General features: G+C 44.3%; 1 protein-coding gene and 1 pseudogene across 1 annotated transcript in view; both read left to right on the top strand.

Annotated features, from left to right (window-relative positions):
• Positions 1–239: 239 nt before the first annotated feature.
• On the top strand, positions 240–593 carry LOC112132720 (large ribosomal subunit protein eL31-like; annotated as a pseudogene).
• Positions 594–10,285: 9,692 nt separating this feature from the next.
• The window catches only part of MSL2 (MSL complex subunit 2), a 47,186-nt gene continuing 33,267 nt past the window's right edge, over positions 10,286–24,204 (top strand). The window contains exon 1 of the mRNA XM_024245306.3: positions 10,286–11,229. Coding sequence (XP_024101074.1) covers positions 11,088–11,229 — 142 coding nt within the window. The 5' untranslated portion in view covers positions 10,286–11,087. The remainder of the gene's footprint in view (positions 11,230–24,204) is intronic.

The raw sequence follows: 24,204 nt of genomic DNA, 5'->3' as shown, positions 1-24,204 counted from the left end.
TAGTGACTTTACTTATATTGTCACACTAATCATTATTTTAACAATTATTGAATTCCTATTATATGTCAGACCTTATGCTAAGCAATGAGGATAAGAGGCAAAGACGGAGAAAACTCTGACCTTCTAAGAGTTATAGAAACATAATGGGGAGGAAACAGGGCTAAACCAACAACTGCAGCATAGTGTGGTAGTGCAACAAAAGAGGTAAGCACGCTTTTTATCAACTTGGACCTGGCAGAATGGCTTCTGCAAAGAAGGGTGGCGAGAAGAAAAAAGGCCGTTCTGCCATCAACGAGGTAGTGACCTGAGCATACACCATCAACATTCACAACCACATCTATGGAGTGAGCTTCCAGAAGTGTGCCGCTAGGGCACTCAAAGAGATTCGGAAATGTGCCATGAAGGAGATGGGAACTCCAGATGTGCACATTGATACCAGGCTCAACAAAGCTGTCTGGGCCAAAGGAATAAGGAATGTTCCATACTGAATCTGTGTGCTGTTGTCCAGAAAACGTAATGAGGTTGAAGATTCACCAAATAATTTCTATGCTTTGGTTACCTATATACCTGTTACCACCTTCAAAAATCTATAGACTGTCAACGTGGATGAGAACTAATCGCTGATCGTCAAATACATCAAATAAAATTATAAAACTGCCTTCAAAAAAGAAAAGAAAGAGGTAAGCACTTGTCAATATTGGAGAATAGAAGAGGGAAACTTTAATTCAAAATGGGTATACAGACAATAAGAAAAACAAGTATTTTCCACAATCCCACTATCCAGAAAAAAATAATATTTTGGTGTATGTCTTTATAGTCATCTCTTTACCATGCATGGATATTTAGTTTTTCCAAAATGGTTCTGTTAATCAGGGTTTAAAAAAATTAATATATTATGAATATCTTCCCCTGTCAATAAATACATTTTTATATCATTTTAATTTTTTACATCATTCCTAATAGCTATATAATATTCTACTATGTAGATATATCCATAATATAGGTTGTTTTCAATCTGGAAATTTGGATCAGTTCTACTTTTTAAAATAGTATAAACAATTGCAATTATTATTATATAAAAATCTCTGGCCAGGCGCTGTGGCTCACGCCTGTAATCCTAGCACTTTGGGAGGCTGAGGTGGGCGGATGACGAGGTCAGGAGATTGAGACCATCCTGGCTAACACGGTGAAACACTGCCTCTACTAAAAATGCAAAAAATTAGCCGGGTGTGGTGGCAGGCGCTTGTAGTCCCAGCTACTTGAGAGGCTGAGGTAGGAGAATGGCGTGAACCCGGGAAGCAGAGGTTGCAGTGAGCCGAGATTGGGCCACTGCACTCCAGCCTGGGCAACAGAGCGAGACTCCGTCTCAAAAAAAGAAAAACAAAAAACAAACAAAAAAAACCATAAAAATCTCTTCATAATCCTAGATTATCCTATTGTCTTAGCTCTCTGGTTCCCAAAGAGTGCACCAACATGCCCCCAAGGTGCCACAGAGAACTCATAGAGAAGCCGCAGGATATTTCAACCTTGTGAGGAAAATATCTGACATTTGTTGGTTACTGTAAAAATTACAGTTTCAACATTAGATCACCTTACATTCCTTTCAATGAGGTTATATCTTTGCAAAGCTGGGTTTTTGCTGGTGCTGTGACAAAAATAAAGCATTGCACAAAAATCCATGGGATCTGGGAAATGAGGGTGGTGATGTCCAATCTGATTTTTTTTTTTTTTTTTTTTTTTTTTTTTGAGACGGAGTCTGGCTCTGTTGCCAGGCTGGAGTGCAGTGGCACGATCTCGGCTCTCTGCAACCTTTGCCTCCTGGGTTCACGCGATTCTTCTGTCTCAGCCTCCCGAGCAGCTGGGAATACAGACACTTGCCACCACGCCCAGCTAATTTTTGTATTTTTAGTAGAGACAGCGTTTCACCATGTTGGCCAGGCTGATCTCGAACTCCTGACCTCAAGAAATCCTCCCACCTCGGCCTCCCAAAGTGCCGGAATTACAGGTTTGAGTCACCGTGCCTGGCCTACTTTTTCAAATAGCTACCATGTTAGAGCATAAATACTAATTAAGTTGTTTGGACCTAACTACTTAAAAAACTCTTTCAGGCCGGGCATGGTAGCTCACGGTTGTAATCCCAGCATTTTGGGAGGCTGAGGCGGGCAGATCACATGAAGTCAGGAGTTTGAGACCAGGCTGGCCAACACAGTCTCTACTAGAAACCCCGTCTCTACTAAAAATACAAAAATTAGCTGGGCGTGGTGGCGGGTGCCTCTAATCTGAGCAATCGGGAGGCTGAGGCAGGAGAATCGCTTGAACCCAAGAGGTGGAGGTTGCAGTGAGCCGAGATCGCACCACTGCACTCCAGCCTGGGTGACAGAACTAGCCTCCATCTCAAAAACAAACAAACAAACAAAAAACCCAAAAAGAAAACAAAACAAAACACAAACTATTTCATATTTCTTTTGGCCTAAGAGTGTGGTGAAAAATTACTGAGATGCTAAAGACACCATGAACCAAGAAAGTTTGGGAATCTCTAACTTAGGATCAATTAGAGACTTATGTGGAACTGCTAGTTTTGAGGCTCTGTAAACTTTACAAGCTTTTAATATTGCCTGTTGTCCTTCAGAAATATTCTATCAATTTATACACCCAGTAGCAGGTTAATTTTCTCTTACTTCATATGGTGACCCTTGAACTAAATGAGTCCAGAAGGGTTGACTTGAATGAGAAACCATGACTGAAAAATTTTGCTGAGTTCTCTAGTTGATACAAAAAGGAGTAAGATAGGACCTCTAAACTTAAAGGCAGAGCCTGTCTTACCTTCCCAGACTCTGGTACAGGGCTTTGCTAGAGCAGAGGCTTAGTAAACACATGTTGATGAAATGAAAAGAACTCCATTCACAAGAGTTTCCAAGGAAAGATTGAAAACAACGTAAGGTTATAGTGAAAGCATACACACTTTAGGTTACCAGATAAAATACAGAATGCTGTTAAATTTAAATTTCAGGCTGGGTGCGGTGGTTCACGCCTGTAATCCCAGAACTCTGGGAGGCTGAGGCAGGCAGACAGCTTGAGACCAGGAGTTCAGACCAGCCTGGGCAACATAACAAAACCGTCTCTACTAAAAATTCGTGGTGGTATGTGCCTGTAGTCCCAGCTACTTGGGAGGCTGAGCTACCTGAGCCCAGGAGGTAGAGGCTGCAGTGAGCCCAGATCTTGCCACTACACTCCCGCCTGGGTGACAGAGCAAGACCCTGTCTCCAAAAAAAAAAAAAAAAAAAAAAAAAAAAAGGAAGACATCATTATCTTAAATTGATAGTTTAAGAAATTTGTGGCTCACGCCTGTCATCCCAGCACTTTGGGAGGCTGAGGCTGGGGGCGGATAGCTTTAGCTTAGGCAACATGGCTAGACTCCCATCTCTACAAAAAAAAAAAAAAAAAAAAAAAATTACAGGCAACTTACAGAGTGGGAGAATATTTTTACAATCCATCCATCCAACAAAGCTCTAATATCCAGAGTCTACAGGGAACTCAAACAAATCTACGAGAAAAAAACAACCCAATTAAAAAGTGGTCAAAGGATACGAACAGACACTTCTCAAAAGAAGACATTCATGCAGCCAACAAACATATGAAGAAAAGCTCAACATCACTGATTAGAGAAATGCAAATCAAAACCATAATGAGATACTATCTCACACCAGTCAGAACACCATTATTAAAAAGTAAAGAAACAATAGATGCTGGCGAGGTTGCGGAGAAAGAGGAGTGCTTTTACACTGTTGGTGGGAATGTAAATTAGTTAAACCATCATGGAAGACAGCGTGGCGATTCCTCAAAGATCTAGAACCAGAAATACCATTTGACCCAGCAATCTCATTACTGGGTGTATACCCAAAGGAATATAAATCATTCTATTACAAAGATATATGCATGTGTATGTTCATTGCAGCTCTATTCACAATAGCAAGGACATGGAATCAACCCAAATGCCCATCAAATGCCCACAGACTGGACAAAGAAAATGTGGTACATATACACCAGGAAATACTAGGCAGCCATAAAAAGGAAAGAGGTCACGTCCTTTGCAGGGACATGGATGAAGCTAGAAGCCATTATCCTCAGCAAACTAACGCAGGTACAGAAAACCAAACACTGCATGTTCTCACTTATAAGTAGGAGCTGAACAATGAGAACACATGGACACAGGGAGGGGAACAACACACACTGGATGGAGCCTGTCAGGGATGGGGGGGTGGGGAAAGGGAGAGTATTAGGAAAAAATAGCTAATGTATGCTGGGCTTAAGACCTAGGTGATGGGTTGATAGGTGCAGCAAACCACCATGGCACACGTTTACCTACGTAACAAACCTGCAGATCCTGCACATTTACCCCAGAACTAAACATAAAAGAATAAAAAGAAAAAGAAATTTGAGTTATAGGCTGGGCACTGTGGCTCATGCCTGTAATCCCAGCACTTTGGGGGGCTGAGGCTGGAGTCAGATCCCTTTAGCTTAGGCCACATGGCTAGATTCCAGTCTCTACAAAAAATACAACAACAACAAAAAAATTAGCCCGGCGTGGTGGTGTGCACCTGTAGTTCCGGCTACTCAAGAGGCTGAAGTGGGAGGATTGCTTGAGCCCAGCAGGCTGAGGCTGCAGTAAGCACTGCACTCCAGCCTAGGTGAGACTATCTCAAAAAAAAAAAAAAAAAAAAAAAAGGGAATTTGAGTTGTATATGATTTTTCCTAAATAATTAAAGCACTTTTAATGTATTTTTTAAAAGAATCAAACTACGTTTATTTCAGAGGTTTTTTTATTTAGGAAAAATATACATATATAATTTACCACCTTTACCATTGTTTTCAACTTTTTATTTATTTATTTATTTATTTATTTTTTGAGAGGTAGTCTGGCTGTGTAGCCCAGGCTGGAGTAGCTAGGATCACAGGCATGCGCCATCACACCTGGCTAATTTTTTTTTCTTTTTTTTGAGACGGAGTCTCACTCTGTCGCCCAGGCTGGAGTGCAGTGGGGCGATCTCGGCTCACTGCAAGCTCCGCCTCCCGGGTTCACGCCATTCTCCTGCCTCAGTCTCCCGAGTAGCTGGGACTACAGGCACCTGCCACCGTGCTGGGCTAATTTTTTGTATTTTTAGTAGAGGTGGGGTTTCACCGTGGTCTCGATCTCCTGACCTCGTGATCCGCCTGTCTCGGCCTCCCAAAGTGCTGGGATTACAGGCGTGAGCCACTGCACCTGGCCACACCTGGCTAATTTTTGTATTTTTATTAGAGACGGAGTTTCACTGTGTTGGCCAGGTTGGAGTGCAGTGTTGCAATCTCGGCTCGCTGCAACCTCTGCCTCCTGGGTTCAAGTGATTCTCCTGCCTCAGCCTCCCCAGTAGCTGGGACTAGGCATGCGCCACCATGCCTGGCTAATTTTTTGTATTACTATTAGAGATGGGGTTTCGCCATGTTGGCCAGGCTGGTTTTGAACTCCTGACCTCAAATGATTCCCCTGCCTCTGCCTCCCAAAGTGCTGGGATTCCCCCGCCTCTGCCTCCCAAAGTTTTGGGATTATAGGTGTGAACCACCGTGCCCAACCCCGGTAGGTTTGGACTTTCACCCTCCTGTCACCCTTCCCCAGAAAGTAGGCTCTAGTGTCTACTGTTCCCATCTTTATGTCCATGTGTACTCAATGTTTAGCTCCCACTTATAAATGAGAACATGCAGCATTTGGTTTTCTGTTCCTGTGTTAATTCAGATAATGGCCTCCAGTTGCATCCATATTGCTGCAAAGGACATAATTTTTTTTTTTGAGACGGAGTTTCCCTCTTGTTGCCCAGGCTGGAGTGCAATGGTGTGATCTTGGCTCACTGCAACCTCCACCTCTCGGGTTCAAGCAATTCTCCTCCCTCAGCCTCCCGAGTAGCTGGGATTACAGGCATGCACCACTGCGTCCAGCTAATTTTGTATTTTTATTTATTTTTATTATTTATCTATTATTATTATTATTTTTGAGATGGAGTTTAGCTCTTGTTGCCCAGGCTGGAGTACAATGGCATGATCTCGGCTCACTGCAGTCTCTGCCTCCCAGGTTCAAGCGATTCTTCTGCCTCAGCCTCCCGAGTAGCTGGGATTACAGGCATGCACCACCACGCCCTAATTTTGTATTTTTAGTAGAGACGGGGTTCCTCCATGTTGGTCAGGCTGGTCTCAAACTCCCGATCTCAGGTAATCCTCCTGCCTCGGCCTCCCAAAGTGCTGGGATTATAGGTGTGAGCCATGGCGCCCGGCCAATTTTGTATTTTTAGTAGAGATGGGGTTTCTCCATGTTGGTCAGGCTGGTCTCGAACTCCCAACCTCAGGTGATCCACCCACCTCAGCCTCCCAAAGTGCTGGGATTACAGGTGCGAGCCATAGTGCCCAGCCAGGACATAATTTTTTTATGGCTGTGTAATATTCTGTGGTGTATATGTACCACATTTTCTTTATTTAGCCCATTGCCAGTGGGCATTTAGTTTGATTCCATTTCTTTGCTATGTAACTAGTGCTGCGATGAGCAGATGAGTGCATGTCTTTTTGGTAGAACGATTTATATTCCTTTGGGTATACACCCAGTAATGAGATTGCTGGGTCAAATGGTAGTTCTAAGTTCTTTGAGAATTCTCCAAACTGCTTTCCACAGTGGCTGAACTAATTTACAGTCCTACCAGCAGTGTGTAAACATTCCCTTGTCTCTGGAACGTCCCTAACATCTGTTATTTTTTGACTTAATAATTGCCATTCTGACTGTGTGGTGAGATGGTATATCACTGTGGTTTGGATTTGGATTTCTCTGATGATTAGTGATGTTGAGCATTTTTTTTCTTTTCTTTCTTTTTTTTTTTTGAGACGGATTCTTGCTCTGTCACCAGGCTGGAGTGCAGTGGCGCGATCTCGGCTCACTGAAACCTCCGCCTTTGGGGTTCAAGCGATTCTCCTGCTTCAGCCTCCTGAGTAGCTGAAGGCACGTGCTACCACGCCCGGCGATTTTTTTTTTTTTTTTTTTTTTGTATTTTTTAGTAGAGAAAGGGTTTCACCATGTTAGCCAGGATGGTCTGGATCTCCTGACCTTGTGATCTGCCCGCCTCAGCCTCCCAAAGTGATGGGATTACAAGCGTGAGCCATCACGCCTGGCAGAGCATTTTCTTCATACATTCTTTGGCTGCTTGTATGTCTCTCCTTTTTTTTTTTTTTGGCACTTGCTCTGTCGCCCACGGTAGAGTGCAGTGGCTTGATCTCGGTTCACTGCAACCTTTGCCTCCCAGGTTCAAGCAATTCTCTTGCCTCAGCCTCTGGAGTAGCTGGGATTACAGGCACCTGCCACCACTCCCGGCTAATTTTTTTGTATTTTTAGTAGAGATGGGGTTTCACCATGCTGATCAGGTTGGTCTCGCCCTCTTGACCCCAGGTGATCTGCCCACCTAGGCCTCCCAAAGTGTTGGGATTACAGGCATAAGCCACCGCACCTGGCCTATGTCTTCTTTTGAGAAGTGTCTGTTCATGTCCTTTGCCCATTTTTTAATGGGGTTGTTTTTTGGTGTTGATTTTTTTAAGTTCCTTATAGATTCTGAATGTTGGACCTTTATTGGATGCATAATTTGCAGACATTTTCTCCTATTCTGTAGGTTGTTTGTTTACCCTGTTGATAGTTTCTTTGCTGAAGCACTTCATTTTCTATAAACAATTCATTTGTTTCCCTTTTAGGCAAGGCTCAAGCAAGCCAATAAATATTAGAAGAGAATATACCTCAAGATTCTTTGCCTCTAAGTACCATAGTCTTATTACCAGTTGCAACCAATTTCAGAAGCTAAAAAAGAACTGGCTTAACACACGTTTTCTCTCTTTCTCACTCATGTCCATGCACATGAATGATCAACAGAATTAATCTTAATTTGGGGTGTACACATCTCAAGACATTTGTAAAAATCCAGTTATGAGAAAATTAGCAAGGTTAATGCCCTGCAAGTAATTACTTGCCTAGGGTGACTGCTAATTTATTCTGTCTTAACGGAAAACAGTGCTGATTATTTTACTCTCTGTGTTGCTCCTTTTGGGGAGAATAACCTGTGTGTTGTGGGAGAAGACCTTAGAGTCTGGAGTAAAAATAGAACCGTGTAACAGTTTTATTTGCAGGAGAGCTTAGAAAAGATCTCTTATGCAAAAAAAAAAAAAAAAAAAAGGAGCTTTTAAAAATGAGTGGCTTTTAGAATATTTGTCATTTTCCACGTATAAGACAACCAAATACAGTTTGCACAGCTAATTAAAATTAGGAAGTTAGATTCTTACTGCTTAATATTTAAGTGTTGATAATATGGTAGGTCTTGTAAAAAAAACACCTGCCTTCAAATGGTACTAGAAATTATAAATCGAGATTGTATGGGTTCCCTTGATATCTTAACTATTTCTACTCATCTCAAGTGGCAGCTTGTAACTAACACGTACCACATTTACATGTGCCATATACGTGCCTGTGTACATATGTAACGTGCCACAAAAGATTTACACGCATAATTTTCACTTTGCAAACGTATAGAGTACCTACTGTGCATGAAAAATTATGCTGAAGAGCTTTGGTGTGTACAGAGATAAATGCTTCCTATGGCCTGTTACTATTTGTGCTACTCAAAAAAAGGTTTTGTATTTTGAGATGGGAGGGAAGTCATCTACTAAGTCAGGCTTTTGTTTATTTATATCCCAGTGCCCTTGATCTCCTGCAAAAACAAAAGGCAAAAGCTTGTTTTAAAAAACAAAACATTTGCAAGGATTTGGGTTTGTTCTAGAGCAAGATCATGCATTCTTCAAGACATCTGTTCACATAGAAGAGCTAGGTCTTTTAAAAAAGCTAGGTCTTTCAAAAAAAAAAAAAAGGAGTTCGTTTTGTTTTTAAAACAGGACTCTGTTCCGGTGAGAGCTCTGTGAAGTCCTGATCGGCGCCCATGAAGGTGAGGCCGCTCGAGTCCAAGGACCAGAGGCCGTGGGAACAGCGCGGGTCCGACGGGTAGGAGGGGGCAGTGGGTTCGAGCCTCCACGCTTACACACAGCCTGCCAGGGCCTTAGAGACCTCCGACTGCGAACCACCGCAGAGAGGTGCGGACCGCGGCCCGGACCTGGCAAAAGCCGTCCTCACGCCTGCTGGGCGCGCAGCCACGTTGACTACTGCAGCCTTCCCGGCTAGGCGAGAGCCTGCCAGCCGGCCGAGGCTGCGCCCTTTCCGCAGTCGGGATGAGCGGTTCCAGGAGAAAGGCCGCGAGGGCGGGGCTTGGGGCCTGGCGAGGCTATTTCCTCACACCGCGGTCAGTCAGGACGAGAGGCCGCGTTCACGCCAGTGCAGAGCGCCACATGGCGCTACCAAGTCGGGCCCCGGCGTTGGCGGGCACAGAAGCAATGTAATGCGGGAAGCCTGCAGCCCACACTGGGGAAGGATGTGCCAGCTAACGAACGTTTCACCACAGCCCACATGCCTGGGAGAGGGAATTTGAGAGCACGTGGGGGAGGGGCGGCGAGAGCTGTCGGCTCGCAGAGAGCATGCTCCGTTCTGAGAGCCGAAGTGGAGAGCCAGGCATGCGCAGTGAGCCCAGGGTGGGTTGGCAGCGGTGAGGGACTGGCGCGAGCGGGCTGATGTGTTTATCCGGTTTTCTGGGTGGGCGGTCAAAGCGCACGCGTAAGGGCGAAAGGCGGCGGAGCTAGGTAGCGGCTTGCGCATGCGTGGAGTGAGCCGGTGGCTCTGGGAGGCTGTGGAGGGGGTTGTTAGAGGAGAAGCAAGGGAAAAGGGAAGCGAAGGGAGAGGAAAGGGGGGAGGGGTGAGAGTGTGCTCTGCGCATGCGTGCGAGCGCTAGCGACGACGGCGGCGGGGGAGTCTCGGGGATGACAGTGGCTTTGCCCGTTGGGGTAACGGTCGTCGTCGCCGCCAGCAGAGGCCTGAGGCGTCACACAGCCCGCGGGATCCATTAAGGCCGCAGCAGCCCGGGCCCTACCGAGCTGGAGTGGCGCGTGGAGTCGGGGTGAGGGCGGCGAGGCACGGGGGAGGGGCCTGCGGTGGGGCCTTGCTGTGTGCGCTGGGCGGCGGCGGCGGCGGGGCCTGGCGGTGTGAGCGCTTGCCTTCCGAGGCCGGGGAGCGCTGAGGGCGGCGGCGGCCGTCGTGCTCGGCGGAGGAGTCGTCTGTGTGTGCGGCGCCGAAAAGATGGCCGGGCAGTAAGGGGGCGGCGCTTGAGTCTGGTGACCCCGGAGTGTGCGACTGAGGAGCGAGGGGCGCCGCCGCGGCCCGGCCGGGCCTGCCCCCCGCCCCCTCCCGCCCGCCGGCGGCGGCCCGCGCACTTCCTCCCCTCCGGGTTGAGGACTCTCGCCCGCCTCGCCACCTCGGGGAACTGCGGGCTGCAACCCACGGGGCGGAGAGCCAGAGCGCAGTCTGGGCCCCGCGTCCGATATGGAGAGCGCGGCGGCGGCGTTCGCCAGCCGCAACAGCAACCTTCGTCGCCGCCGCGGCGTCTTGCACTAGATCCGGGAAGCCTCCGCCCGACCGTCATCCTTGCCATCGCCGCCGCCTCCGCGCCCTGCATTGGGATGGAGTAAGAGGCCCTGCAGCCCGGGAGAAGCGTGCCGCGCCTCAGACGGGGCCGGGGCCTGCTCCCGCGCCTGCCAGCTCAACCTGAGGAGGCGCCTCCGTGTCCGGAGATGGAGCTCGAGTGCAGGCCGCCTGCCGAGCCGCGGGGCTAGACTGAGCGCCGAGTCCCGCCTCGAGCGCCCAAGCCGCCGCGTTCTGCGCCCTGTGGTCGCTCCGGACGAACTCGAACGCTGGTTTCTCTCTCTCTGTTATATTTTTGATCTGGAAGTCTCAGGGACGGAGGGGCGCCAAGGCCCCATGTGTGGGAGGATTGCTTCAGCTCCACAAACTTGCACGGATTTAGGTTACTTGTTTGGCCAGTGGTTCGGCTCTGATTTCTTCCGAATTGTTGCAAATTCGCCATCGTTCCCTGGCTGCTTACAAAGTTGGATCCGGAATTTCTTTTCAACCAGGAGCCATTGGTGTCGAAGTGTCTGCAATGAACCCCGTGAATGCTACTGCTCTCTACATTTCCGCGAGCCGCCTAGTGCTCAACTACGACCCCGGAGACCCCAAGGCGTTTACTGAGATTAACAGGCTCTTGCCTTACTTCCGACAGTCCCTTTCGTGCTGTGTTTGCGGTGAGACGCTTTTTATTGTTCCCTTTTCAATGCTTGTTTTTAAAAAGCCTTCTGGGCAGTGGTAACGTGAGCGGGTTGACGGCCTGGTGGTTGGTATTAAGCTTTTGTTATTTGTGCAGCGCTGTACGGTCATTAGTTTGAAACTTGCCGAGGGACTTTTGCCTGGTGTTTCAGAAAGGCAGAGAACCCTTTCAGACCGCTTTGTGTAGCGGCGTTAACGTTCAAAATGGTTTAATTCACCTCGGTTCATCTGGTGGTGGTGGTTTAAGTGGGGGTAAGATGCATGCACAATACTTTTTTTTCTTAAACCTTTGCCGCGGGAGCTGATTTCGTACTTACGGCGGTTAAATAAATGTGGTTAAACATGATGAAAACATGCACATGTGGGCACATGTGGCGTGTTTGCATTTCCCCAAACTGGTGTTACGTGGGAGTGGTGGGCTAAGCTGATGAACCCACAGCTGGAGAACCCGGCGCGGAACTTTGCCCCAGGTTCCTCCACAAATGCTTTGACGGTTTGACGGTTAACAGCGAGCCGGGGAAGGCTGGTGGTACTCGAAGTGCTTTTTAGGTGGTGGGATTTTTACTTACCACTTTTTCATTTTGTGGTTTAATATACTTTGGCTTTGTCGAGGGTTATTTTAGATGTTTTTGTTAAAAAAAAAATTAACTCGTCGTGGGTAGGATACTTTTATTTTCAAGATAGAAGAGAGATGTTAAATTTTCTAAGGAAAATATCTGAAAAGTGATAATTTGAGTGTTAACTGTGCGTGTGTAATAATTACTTGCTTTTCGAAAAACCTGGACTGAAACGTTAATACAAAGGAAAGGGCAACTGGCAAAGCAGTAATATGCAGGCTCCACTTAATATTCTACCCTAAATTTTGAAGTTTTGATGATCCACTTGTTTAGTCAGAACCTGGGAAATTAAGGCACGTTAAGATTTCCACTTTATTAAAAATTAGATAAAGGAAGAAGAGTAATTTGGGACAGTGTGGCTGAAGGGAGAAATAATATTCATTTGAGGTTTATCCAGCATTCTCTGTCTAGATCTTGAAGCAAGACACTGAATGGGTGCAGAAGAGGTGGCAGTGGTGTTTTTTGCAAGACAGGTACTTAAGGTCATAAACATTTAAGTAACTGAGTAAGTCATTAAGTGCTACTCTGACTGGTAACAGACACTTAACACCTCAGAGGAATAGTCGCCCAGGGCAAATCACCTAACTGCCCTGGGCCTCAGTTTCTTGATGTGTAAAATGATAATTTTCGGCTAGATTCAGTTTCCTTTCAGGTTAAGTTTTACAAATGTAAGTGTATCAAGAATTTGCCTGGTTTCATGGTAACCTCTCACTCTACTCCCACTTTTATGGAGTGCTTTTTTTTTTTAATGCCCTCACGTATTTTGATGGTTTGGGGACTGAGGAAATGGAGCTGCCATAACTTCCTTCTCCATATATATATTTTTTTCTTTTCCTTTGTGCCGGCCGTAGGGTGCTACTATGGTGAGGTAGGGGGAAGAGGAAGGGCCCACTCTGTCCTGCTGAAACAGCATTTGAGAGTGATGTCATTATCAGTTAACATTTGTAGAATCTGGTAGGTCCACTGTTTACTAGGTGGGTGAGACTTAGCTCTCTTATTTAAGTGGGAAATGGTAGTTTTGAGTTGTGTAGACCACCACTATCCTAAAACTATTAAGAACCTCAGAGGTTTTAAGTTCCTATTAATAGCTTTCGGATAGTAGTGGTGGGCTAATTGAACATATTCCCAGGTTGTAACCTGGACTTTCAATAATGGCATTAAAGATAAAACTACATTTAAAAGTCCAACTGGAGCCTTTTTTATTTTTATTTTTTGTCAGTCTTGGCAACACAAGGAATTTTTCTGACAGGGCTTTCTTATTTCACATCATCCTAGGAAAAGATCGTGAGTTCTGCTTTTCCCTTATAATTGAGTAGCTGGCATGGTTTCAGTAATAGGGATGTAGGTTCAGGTTTTTTTCCTCCCATCTCTTTGGACGTAAGTGTGTGATTACAAAGAGAGAAAAAAAATCAGTTATTTGAATTCAGCCTAGCATTTACATATCTTTGTAGCAGGTATGTACTAGACTTTTTTCCTTAGCTGAAAAGCATTAGTGCATTCAAATTAATGTGTGGATGTGCAGTCTTATTTCATGAAGATAATACACATGTAAAAATGAAGTTTAATTCTGTTGTAATGCTTAATTAGGGAATTTGTTTCAACACGTCCTGTAGATTTGACCCGCTACTACCTTTTCATCCTTTTATTCAACTGTGGTTTGACATAATTTCTGTTTTAACTGGATTGATATTTTTGTCTTTTCAAACATGCTTTATATCTTCCTTTTTTTTTTTTTTAAATCTTTGCTTTCTTAAGTTTCTTCTGCCTAATACACTACTTTTTTCTAAAGGCCTGACTCAACTCCCTGCCTCCTTGGTGAAGTCTTCCTTACTCACTGCAGCAAAAAGTTACCTCTGGCCAGGTGCCTGTAATCCCAGCACTTTGGGAGGCCAAGGTGGGTGGATCGCTTGAGGTCAGGAGTTGGAGACCAGCCTGGCCAGCATAGTGAAACCCCATCTCTACTAAAAATATAAAAATTAGCTGGGTGTGGTGGCAGGTGCCTGTAATCCCAGTTACTCAGGAGGCTGAGGCCGATCTCCAGACATTGCTTGAACCTGGGAGGCAGAGGTTGCAGTGAGCTGAGATTGCACCACTGCACTCCAGGCTGGGCAACAGAGTGAAACTCCGGCTCAAAAAAATAAAAAAGTTATGTTTGTTCTCTAAACCTTCTGTAAACCTTTGTTCCAGTCATAAGGTGTTTATAACTTCTTTCAGTGCAGATTTTATATCAATCTGATTCTCCTGATACATATAATAAACTTCTTAGGGAAGACACTGTTTTTTTCTTTTACAGTTTATTTTTTCTGCTTCACACTCTTTCCTGCCTAGTGACTTACGTGTAGGTGTTTATGACAGCCTCAGAGGAAGAGGTGAGGGAGGGAAAAAGCCCTTCAAACTTTGCAATTAGGTTGAAATTTGGCTTTTACTTACCGTGTAGGCACATTGCTTTAACTTTTTGCCAGTTTCCTTTATCTTTTTCAAGTTTGTTTCTCTAAATTTGTGTTATGTGTGGGCTTATTTTTAAGCGGTTTGAAAAAACTTTATTGAGACAGGATCTTGCTGTGTTGCTCAGGTTGGAGTGCAGTGGTGCAATCCTAGCTCACTGCAGCCTTAAACTCGTGGATTCATGCAATCCTTCCACCTTAGCCTCCTAATTAGCCAGAACTACAGGCATGCACCATCATGCCCAGCTAAAGTTTTTGTAGGGATAGGGTCTTGCCGTGTTGCCCAGGCAGGTCTTGAACTCCTAGGCTCAAGCTATCCTCGTGCCTTGGCCTCCCAAAGTGCAGGCATTATACAGATGTAAGCCACTGTGGCTCCTGGCCTGAAAAAACTTTTTTTTTTTTTTTTTTTTGAGACGGAGTCTTGCTCTGTCACCCAGGCTGGAGTGCAGTGGCGCAATCTCGGCTCACTGCAACCTCCACCTCCTGGGTTCAAGCGATTCTCCTGCCTCAGCTTCCCGAGTAGCTTGGGATTACAGACGCACGCCACCACGCCCAGCTAATTTTTGTATTTTTTGTAGAGATGGGGTTTCACCATGTTGGCCAGGTTGGTCTTGAACTCCTGACCTTGTGATCCACCCGCCTCGGCCTCCCAAAGTGCTGGGATTACAGGTGTGAGCCACCGTGCTCAGCCTGAAGAAAGTTTTTGAACCCATGAGAACAAGTCTACATATTCAGTGTCTGGCACGTATTAGGTACTTAATATTCCCACTTTTGCACAGTAGACAAAGGTGGGAGGAGGTGAGGGAAGAGACTAAACTATCAGGTCAATTATTGTCAAACCTAGATTATGCATTGGCAGTTACAGTTATTGTTCTTTGATATGTTAATTAGCTGATTATCACTGCTTGTTTTTCAATTGCTTTATATATTTAAACGTTCTGAAGCTTCTAGTAAATGGGATAGCCTTGCTGTAGAGAATTACTGTACTTTCTAGGCCACAGAATGTGACCAAGACAAAAATCATTATGGGTACTATTTTTAAAGTGTCGATTTTTCGCTCCTGTTCTAAATGTTGGACTTGCTTTATCGGAAAGTAGAATTGTTTTTTTCTTTTGATAACATGAGACTTGATAAATTCTGGCCTAAGGATTTTATGTTTTCATTAAACTTGTAACTGTTTAAATGATGTAACAAGTCTGATGTATACAGTCAAAAATCCTGTTAAGATTGGAGGGTCATGTTAAATGGAAAAATATTACTCTTGGAGATAACTTGGAAATTATCATGGTCAAACTCGGGAACATGAATATTTTCCTTTTTTTTTTTTTTTTTTTTTTGGAGACAATCTTGTTTTGTCACCCAGGCTGGAGTGCAGTGGTGCAATCATAGTTCACTGAAGCCTCAAACTCCGGACCTCTGGCGTTAGCCTCTAGAGTAGCTAACACTACAGGTGTGCGCCACGACACGTGGTTGGCTAATTAAAAAATTTTTTTTGTAGAGATGTGGCCTTGCTGTGTTGTTTAGATTGGTCTTGAACTCATCTGGCCTGGGTCTCCTAAAATGCTGGGATTACGAGTGCGAGCCCCGGTACCTGTACTATTTCTTTATTGGTCACCTGTGATGTTCTAGCTGCTAGGATAGGAAGATGAATAAGATACATAGCACAGGCCCATATATATTGGTCAGTGTTACGGGGAAGACAAGTAAACCAACAATTATTGGCCAAGTACTGAGTAGAGGCACTTAAGCTATAACAAACCTCATGTGTCACGATAGAAAAGTTAGTAATTTTTTATTTTTGAGACAGGGTCTTGCTATGTTGCCCAGGCTGGAGTGCAGTGGCATGATCTCGGCTTACTGCAGCCTTTGTCTCCCGGGTCCAGGTGATCCTCCCACCTCAGCCTCCCAAGTAGCAGGAACTACAAAAGTGCACCCCCGCACCTGGTTAATATTTGTAGAAAACTTACCAATTAACATTTTGTACATGTAAAGTTTCAGAAATTAACCATAAAAGTGTATTTATTTCTGTAGAGTTTGTTTTGGAATAGCTCTTTGGTCAGAAGTTAAACATTGGTGTTAAAACAGAGTCTATTTTAACAGTTTTTTCTTAGTTTACCTGTTTTCTGATCTGGGAAGAATTCCTTTTTTTTTTTTTTTTTTTTTTGAGACGGCGTCTTGCTGTTGCCCAGGCTGGAGTGCAGTGGCGCCATCTTGGCTCACTGCAAGCTCTGCCTCCCGGGTACACGCCATTCTCCTGCCTCAGCCTCCCGAGTAGCTGGGATTGCAGGCGCCTGCCAACTCGCACGGCTGATTTTTTGTATTTTTAGTAGAGACGGGGTTTCACTGTTAGCCAGGATGGTCTCGATCTCCTGACCTCGTGATCCACCCACCTCTGCCTCCCAAAGTGCTGGGATTACTGGCGTGAGCCACCGCGCCCAGCCTCTGGGAAGAATTCTTTAGAACACATTTATCTAGTATGCAGGTAAGGAAGAACTCTGTTTACTTAGTAATTTTCTTGGTAGATACAATTCAGCTGTAGATAGCAGATCTATTTTCTTAGCTGTTTTTTTTTTTTTTTTTTTTTTTGATTTTTCTCGAGACAGGGTCTTGTTCTGTTGCCCAGGCTGGAATGTGGTGGCATGATCACAGCTCACTGCAGCTCGACCTCTTGGGCTTAAGCTGTCCTCCCACCTCAGCCTTCCAATTAGCTGGGACTGTAGGTGTGCGGTACCATGCTCGCCTTATTTTTGTGTTTTTTTTTTTTTTTTGGTAGAGACAGGGTTTCGCCATGTTACCCAGGCTTGTATGATCTCTTTTCCTAAGAAAAATCTATGAAAGTTTTAAAATATTTGCTCCTACTCGGGTATGTTTATGCAAGATGCCATTGCCTTAGGGAAAGGACTCCCTAAATGCATTGTTCCCAGTGCTGAGATGAAAAGAGGTTTGATTTGCAGCCCTTTATCTTATGATAAGTTGAAAAGGTAATAATAGTTTAAATGTTGGTTCAAGGCAGGCAGTATGGTACTGTAGAATTAGGCAGATGAGATTGTTTCAATCTGGTAAGATCTGGTAGGTGTGGGGCTTGAGCTGGGCCAAGAGAAATGGTGTAGTGGATACTTTTTTTTTTTTTTGAGACAGGGTCTTGCTCTGTCGCCCAGGCTGGAGTGCAGTGTCTCGATGTGGGCTTCAGCAAATCCTCCCACCTCAGCGTCCTGAGTAGCTGAGACTACAGGCATACGCCATCAATGCCCTGCTAATTTTCAAATATTTTGTAGAGATGGGGTTTTGCTGTATTGCCCAGGCTGGTCTTGAGTTCCTGGCCTGAGGCAGTCATTCCACTTAGGCCTCCCAAAATGCTAGGATTATAGGCATGAGCCACTGAACCCAGCCTGTTAGTGGACTTTTTTTTTTTGGAGACGGAGTCTTGCTCTGTTGCCAGGCTGGACTGCAGTGGTGCCATCTTTGCTCACTGCAACCTCCGCCTCATGGGTTCAAGCGATTCTCCTGCCTCAGCCTCCCGAGTAACTGGGACTACAGGCATGCCCCACCATGCCTAGCTAATTACTGTATTTTTAGTAGACACGGGGTTTCACCATATTGGCCAGGATGGTCTCGATCTCTGTACCTCGTGAACCCCCCCAGCTTGGCCTCCCAAAGTGCTGGGATTACAGATGTGAGCCACCGCGCCTGGCCTAGTGGACATTTTTAAGTAAGGCCTGAAGGAGAAAACCTTTGGCTTGTGTGAACAGCAGTAAATTGGGTTTATCTGGAATGAAGAGCCCTTGCCCTATAGTGGTTATTCAGGGGCCTTTTGTGTGGAGAGTTTTGATCCCAGGCTAAGGAATGTGACATTCACCCTGTAGACCTGTTTCTTTCTTTCTTTTTTTAAAAAATATGTTCTACAGGCCACCTGAATCAAAATCACCTAAAAGCTTATTAAAATCCAGATTGCTAATCATCACACCAGACTGATTGAATTAGAATGTCTGTGGACAGGCCCTTGTAATCTGCATTTTAACTGCCCGTCTTGATTGGGATGAGAGGATTTGCAAATCAATGTTATAAGCATTTGAAAAACAATGTTTAAGTAGGATAGTGGTACAATTGAAATTGTTTTAGAAAATATTAATTTGGGGGTCAAAAAAATTTTTTTTTTTTTGAGACGGAGTCTTGCTCTGTTGCCCAGGCTGGAGTGCAATGGTGCGATCTTGGCTCACTGCAACCTCCATCTCCTGGTTCAAGCTATTCTCCTGCCTTAGCCTCCCGAGTAGCTGGGACTCTACCGGCATCCGCCACACCCAGCTAATTTTTTTTTTTTTTTTTTGTATTTTTAGTAGAGACAGGGTTTCACCATGTTGGCTAGGCTGGTCTTGAACTCCTGACCTCAGGTCATCCTCCCACCTCGACCTCCCAGAGTGCTATACGATTACAGGTGTGAGCCACTGTGCCTGGCCAAATATGGTTTGTTTGGAGTCTCTAATAAGAGGATTCTTTAATGAGGCTTGAATAGAGTGGTGGGAGTGAAAAGAAACAGAACAACATAAAATGAAAAGGGAACATTTGATCGTTCTTACGGTTATCATAACATTTTAATTTGAAATGTGTTATCTTTGTTGTAGTTGGGTTTATCTCATTATGAATTGATTGAGGGGTTTTCTAGTCTTAAATTGGTGAGTATGTCTAGCACAGTGCTTTCACATAACATATACTTGATAAAATGTACAGCTAATCCTCCATATCTGTGGGTTCTGCATTCGTGGATTCAACCAACCTTGGATCTAAAATATTTGGGAAAAAATTGCAACTGTGCTGAACATGTGTGGACATTTTTTTGGTCATGATTCCCTAAGCATTACAGTATAACAACTACTTACATAGTATTTATATTGTTTAGGTATTATAAGTAATCTGCAGATGATTTAAAGCGGCAGTTCCCTACCTTTTTGGCGCTAGGGACTGGTTTCATGGAAGACTATTTTTCCACAGGGTTGGGGGATGGTTTCAGGATGATTCAAGCACATTACATTTATTGTGCACTTTATTTCTATTATTACATTGTAATATGTAATGAAATAATTACACAATTCACTATAATGTAGGATTAGTGGGAGCTCTGAGCATGTTTCCCACAAGGGTTCCATCTGGGGATGATGGGAGACAGTGACAGATCATCAAGCATTATTCTCGTAATGAGTGTACAGCCTAGATGCCTTGCATGCACAATTCACAATAGTGTTTGTGCTCCTATGAGAATCTAATGCCACTGCAGATCTGACAGGCAGAGCTCAGGTGGTAATGCGAGCAGTGGGGAGTGGCTGTGAAGCTTTGCTTGCTGGGCCCAGTTCACTTCCTGCTCACTTCCTTCTGTGCAGCCTGGTTCCTAACAGGCTAAGGACCGGTGCCTGTCCATGGCCTGGAGGCTTAGGGACCCCTGATGAGAAGAATAGAGGAGGATATGCTTAGGTTATGTGCAAATACTATGTCATGTTATATCAAGGACTTGAGTATCTGCAGATTTTGGTATTCAAGCGAGATGCTGGAACCAATTACCCACGGATATCTAGGGACAATTATACAATGGTGTTGAAGAACTGACAAAACTTGGCAGTTTGACACAGATACATGGGAAGAATTGAAGGAGTCAAAAGGTCACTTAGTTCATATCAGAAATGAAGTAAGGAAAGATGTTGATTTTTGGGGAACCTGAAGAGTTGAGGTAGTCTAGGTTTGAAGTAACGTAAGGATAGCCTAGTTAAAGAATTCTTCAGGGATTTTAGCAATATAGTCGTGGTAATTGAGCTAAATATTCTGCAAAATAGCCATGCTGTTGTTTTGACAACCTCTTTTAGAAAAACTTTTTTTTTTTTTTTTTGCTTCCATTTTGCCCAAGTTACCTTCTCTGTATGTAATTGTCTCCATTGATTTTAGTTTCGTGCTTCTGAAATAATTCAGAAAGCCTTTGATAAAATTTTGCCCTTCAGCGTTGGAAGACAGCTTTGTCATTCCTGAGAAGTTGGGTCCTGGCTGGGCGTGGTGGCTCAGGTGTGTAATCCCAGCTCTTTGGGAGGCCGAGGCAGGTGGATCATCTGAGGTCAGGAGTTTGAGACCAGCCTGGCCAACATGGCGAAACCCTGTCTCTACTAAAAATACAAAAATTAACTGGGCGTGGTGGTGCGCACAGGAGAATTGCTTGAACCCAGGAGGCGAAGGTTGCATTGAGCCGAGATTGCACCACTGCACTCCAGCCTGGGCGACAGTGAGACTCTGTCCCTTCCCCCACCCCTGCAAAACAAAACAAACAAAAAAGAATTGTGTCCCAAGTTATTCTGGTAGCATCCTTGTTGTAGTTTCCTCTAAAAGTGTGATTTTTGTGTCTATATCTGTAGTATTTTAGATATGGTTAGATGAAGTTATCTTCTATGATGACTTGAATAAATTAATTTTTCTGTTTCATTTGTAAGATGAGATTGGATTAGAGCATAAATTTTGTTGTGAATTTGATTTCCAGACTTTTTTTTGTTTTTTTAGCTTTGTTAAAAATTTACTGAATTGGGCTGAGTGCAGTGGCTCACGCCTGTAATCCCAGCACTTCGGGAGGCTAGGGCTGGCGGATCCTTTGAGGTCAGGAGTTTGAGATCAGCCTGGCCAACATGGTGAAACCTTGTCTCTATTAAAAATACAAAAAATTAGCCAGGTGTGGTGGCGCATGCTTGTAGTCACAGCTACTTGGGAGGCTGAGGCAGGAGAATTGCCTGAACCTGGGAGGCGGAGGTTGCAGTGAACTGAGATCCTGCCACTGCACTCCAGCCTGGGCTACAGAGCAAGACTCAGTCTCAAAAAAAAAAATGAGTTGGTGGTTACTGTTTCCAAACCTAGACCTCACATAAAAATCCAAATTTTTAGGCACTTCCTGGAAAAGTATGAGGTTTTGCAACAGTGGAAGCACTGAATTGGAAGCATTCCATTATGACATAGCATCATTGGCTAGATTTGAGAGATTGGCTTTTTTCTTTGGTGGCAGGAGTATGTCCTCTTCAGTTTGTCCTTGGTCACACCTAACGTTTGTCCCTTTTTTTTTTTTTTTTTTTTTTTTAACCTTTATCTGCTTGCTCCTGTAAGAATTTGGGTTTGTAATTCTCAGGAATGAAGGATTTATCCAGGCCCCTTCTTGTACGCTGGAGGTTGTTCAGAACCATGGAATTCTTTTTGTTTGTGTGTCTGTTTTTTTGAGATGGAGTCTCGCTCCGTTGTCCAGGCTGGAGTGCAATGGTGCGATCTCGGCTCACTGCAACCTCCACCTCCTGGGTTCAAGGGATTCTCCCACTTCAGCCTCTGGAGTAGCTGGGATTATAGGCTCCTGCCATCATGTCCAGCTCATTTTTTTTTGTGTTTTTATAGAGACGGGTTTCACCATGTTGGCCAGGCTGGTCTTGAACTCCTGACCTCGGGTGATCTGCCTGCCTTGGCCTCCGAAAGTGCTGGGATTACAGACATGAGCTACTGTGCCCGGCCCAGAACCATAGAATTCTTTTTTTTGGACTGAGTCTCACTCTGTCGTTCAGGTTAAAGTGCAGTGGCACCATCTCGGCTCACTGCACCCTCTGCCTCCCGGGTTCGAGCGATTCTCCTGCCTCAGCCTCCCGAGTAACTGGGACTACAGGCGCCCACCATCACGCGTGGCTAATTTTTTGTATTTTTAGTAGAGACGGGGTTTCACCGTGTTAGCCAGGATGGTCTCGATCTCCTGACCTCGTGATCTGCCCGCCTTTGCCTCCCAAAGTGCTGCGATTACAGGCATGAGCCACCGTGCCTGGCCAGAACCATAGAATTCTAATGATGTTGTGATCTTCAGTTATTTTGTGAAATCTTATTACCTGGATAAGAGTCAGGATTGCTTTATCTTGTTTGGCAGTTAGAGAACAGTTGTTGATTCACAATATTTCTGGTCAGTTAAAACATTTTCACAGGTTAGTCGATAGTATTGTTCATTATTTTCTGTGTTCTTACAGACTTTTGTAGTTTTGTCAGTTATTGAGTTGAAATCTCAACTATATGTGTTTTCAGTTTCTCTTCAGAGTTTTATCATAAGTTTTTGCTTCATGTATTTTGAAGCTCTGTTAAAATAACGACCATTTTAATAACTTTGATTTTTCTAGCCTGGGCAACATGGCAAAACCCTGCCTCTACAAAAAATACAAAAATTAGCTGGACATGGTTGATGCGTGCTTGTAGTCACAGACACTTGGGAGGCTGAGGTGGGAGGATTGCTTGAGCCCGGGAGGCAGAGGTTGCAGTGATCTGAGGTCGTGCCACTGCACTCCAGCCTGGGTGGCAGAGTGAGACCTTGTCTCAAAAAAAAACACAAAAAAACAAACAAAACTTTCATTTTAAAAATTTTTCGTAGAGGTGGGGTCTCCCTGTGTTTCCCAGACTGGTCTTGAACTCTTGGCCTCAAGTAATCCTCCTACCTTGGCCTCCCAAAGTGCTGGGGTTACAGGAGTGAGCCACCACATTTGGCTTAATATAAATTTCATTTTTAATGTTGTTTACTAATTCTATCATCTTTCATTTTCTGGGTTTGTTGCTCACACTGGTTTTTCTTCTCATCATGGGTTATATTTTCCTGCTTCTTTTTTGGCCTGGTTAATTTTCCAGCTATTGTGAGTTTTACCTTGTAAAATTTTACTTTGTTGCTGAATATTTTTGTACTATAAATATTCTTGAGCTTCATTCTGGGATGAGGCTAAGTTACTTGGAGACTTTTTGATTCTTTCAAGGCTTGATTTTAAGCTTTTGTTCAGCAGAGTCGCAGCAGCTTTTAGAGACTAGTTTTTCCATGCTGCAGAGGGCAGGAACCTTCTGACTACTCATCTGATGCCTTGTGAGATTCTCACTTTGGGTAGTGGAAGGAGGAATTACTCTGCTACTTTGAGTTATGGGGATTGTTTCCACTGCTTCTTTCTGGGGCTTCTCTGGTAGTTTACACGCATGTGCTAATTAATCAGTATTGAGCTGAAGACTTGAGAGGGACCTGGTACACCACTCTGGACTTCTTTCTCTCTCTTTTTTTTTTTTTTTTTTTTTGAGACGGGGTCTCGCTCTGTCGCCCAGGCTGGAGTGCAGTGGCATGCTGGACCTCTTTCTCTGTGCAGCTCTCTCATCTCTGTGCTTCGCTCTGAGAAGTCCAGCTGCCTTGGCTTCCAGCTCTGTCTTCTCAACTCAGGGGAGCTTTTTTTCTTTTTCTGCACCCCCCTCCACCCCCCCCACCCCCCGCCCAATCCAGGCTTTGGATTCTCCCTCCCTGTGCTTTTTGGCCTGAAAAGTATTCTCAGGCAATAAGCTGGGATGGTTGTAGGGTTTATATTTGTTCCCCCTTTCAGGGATCACTGTCCTGTGCTGGCTGTTGGTCAATATTTGAAAACCTATTGTTCTATTCTGTTTTTTAGTTATTTCAGTTAGGAGAGTAAATCTGATTATTCCATTTTTGTCTGGAAGCAGAATAAGATGACGTTTAAACCTACATTTTATACAAAGCCACTAGCCATATGTGACAATTTAAATTTTGTCTAATCAAAAGTAAATACAATTTAAAATCCAGTTCTTCTGTTAATCCTTAACATTGTAAATGCTCAGTAGCCACATGTGAGTGTAATGGCTTCCTTATTGGACATTGCAGATATAAAACATTTCCATTGTTGCATAAAGTTCTATTGGACAGTGTTATAACATTTAAAGAACTTAGATTTGTTCTTGAAAACTGTGTGAGAAATTTGCCTTCAGTGTTTTCATCTTGTTTTTTAAGTTTTGATTTAAAAAAAAAATTTAAATTAAAAAATTTTTTCTTCAGACCACATAAGTTTTGATTTTATTCTTATTTATTTATTTATTTATT

This window comes from Pongo abelii, chromosome 2, assembly GCF_028885655.2.
Source record: "Pongo abelii isolate AG06213 chromosome 2, NHGRI_mPonAbe1-v2.0_pri, whole genome shotgun sequence".
NCBI lineage: Eukaryota > Metazoa > Chordata > Mammalia > Primates > Hominidae > Pongo > Pongo abelii.
The sequence above is the reverse complement of the archived record's forward strand: the minus strand, read 5'-3'. Positions and strand labels throughout refer to the sequence as shown.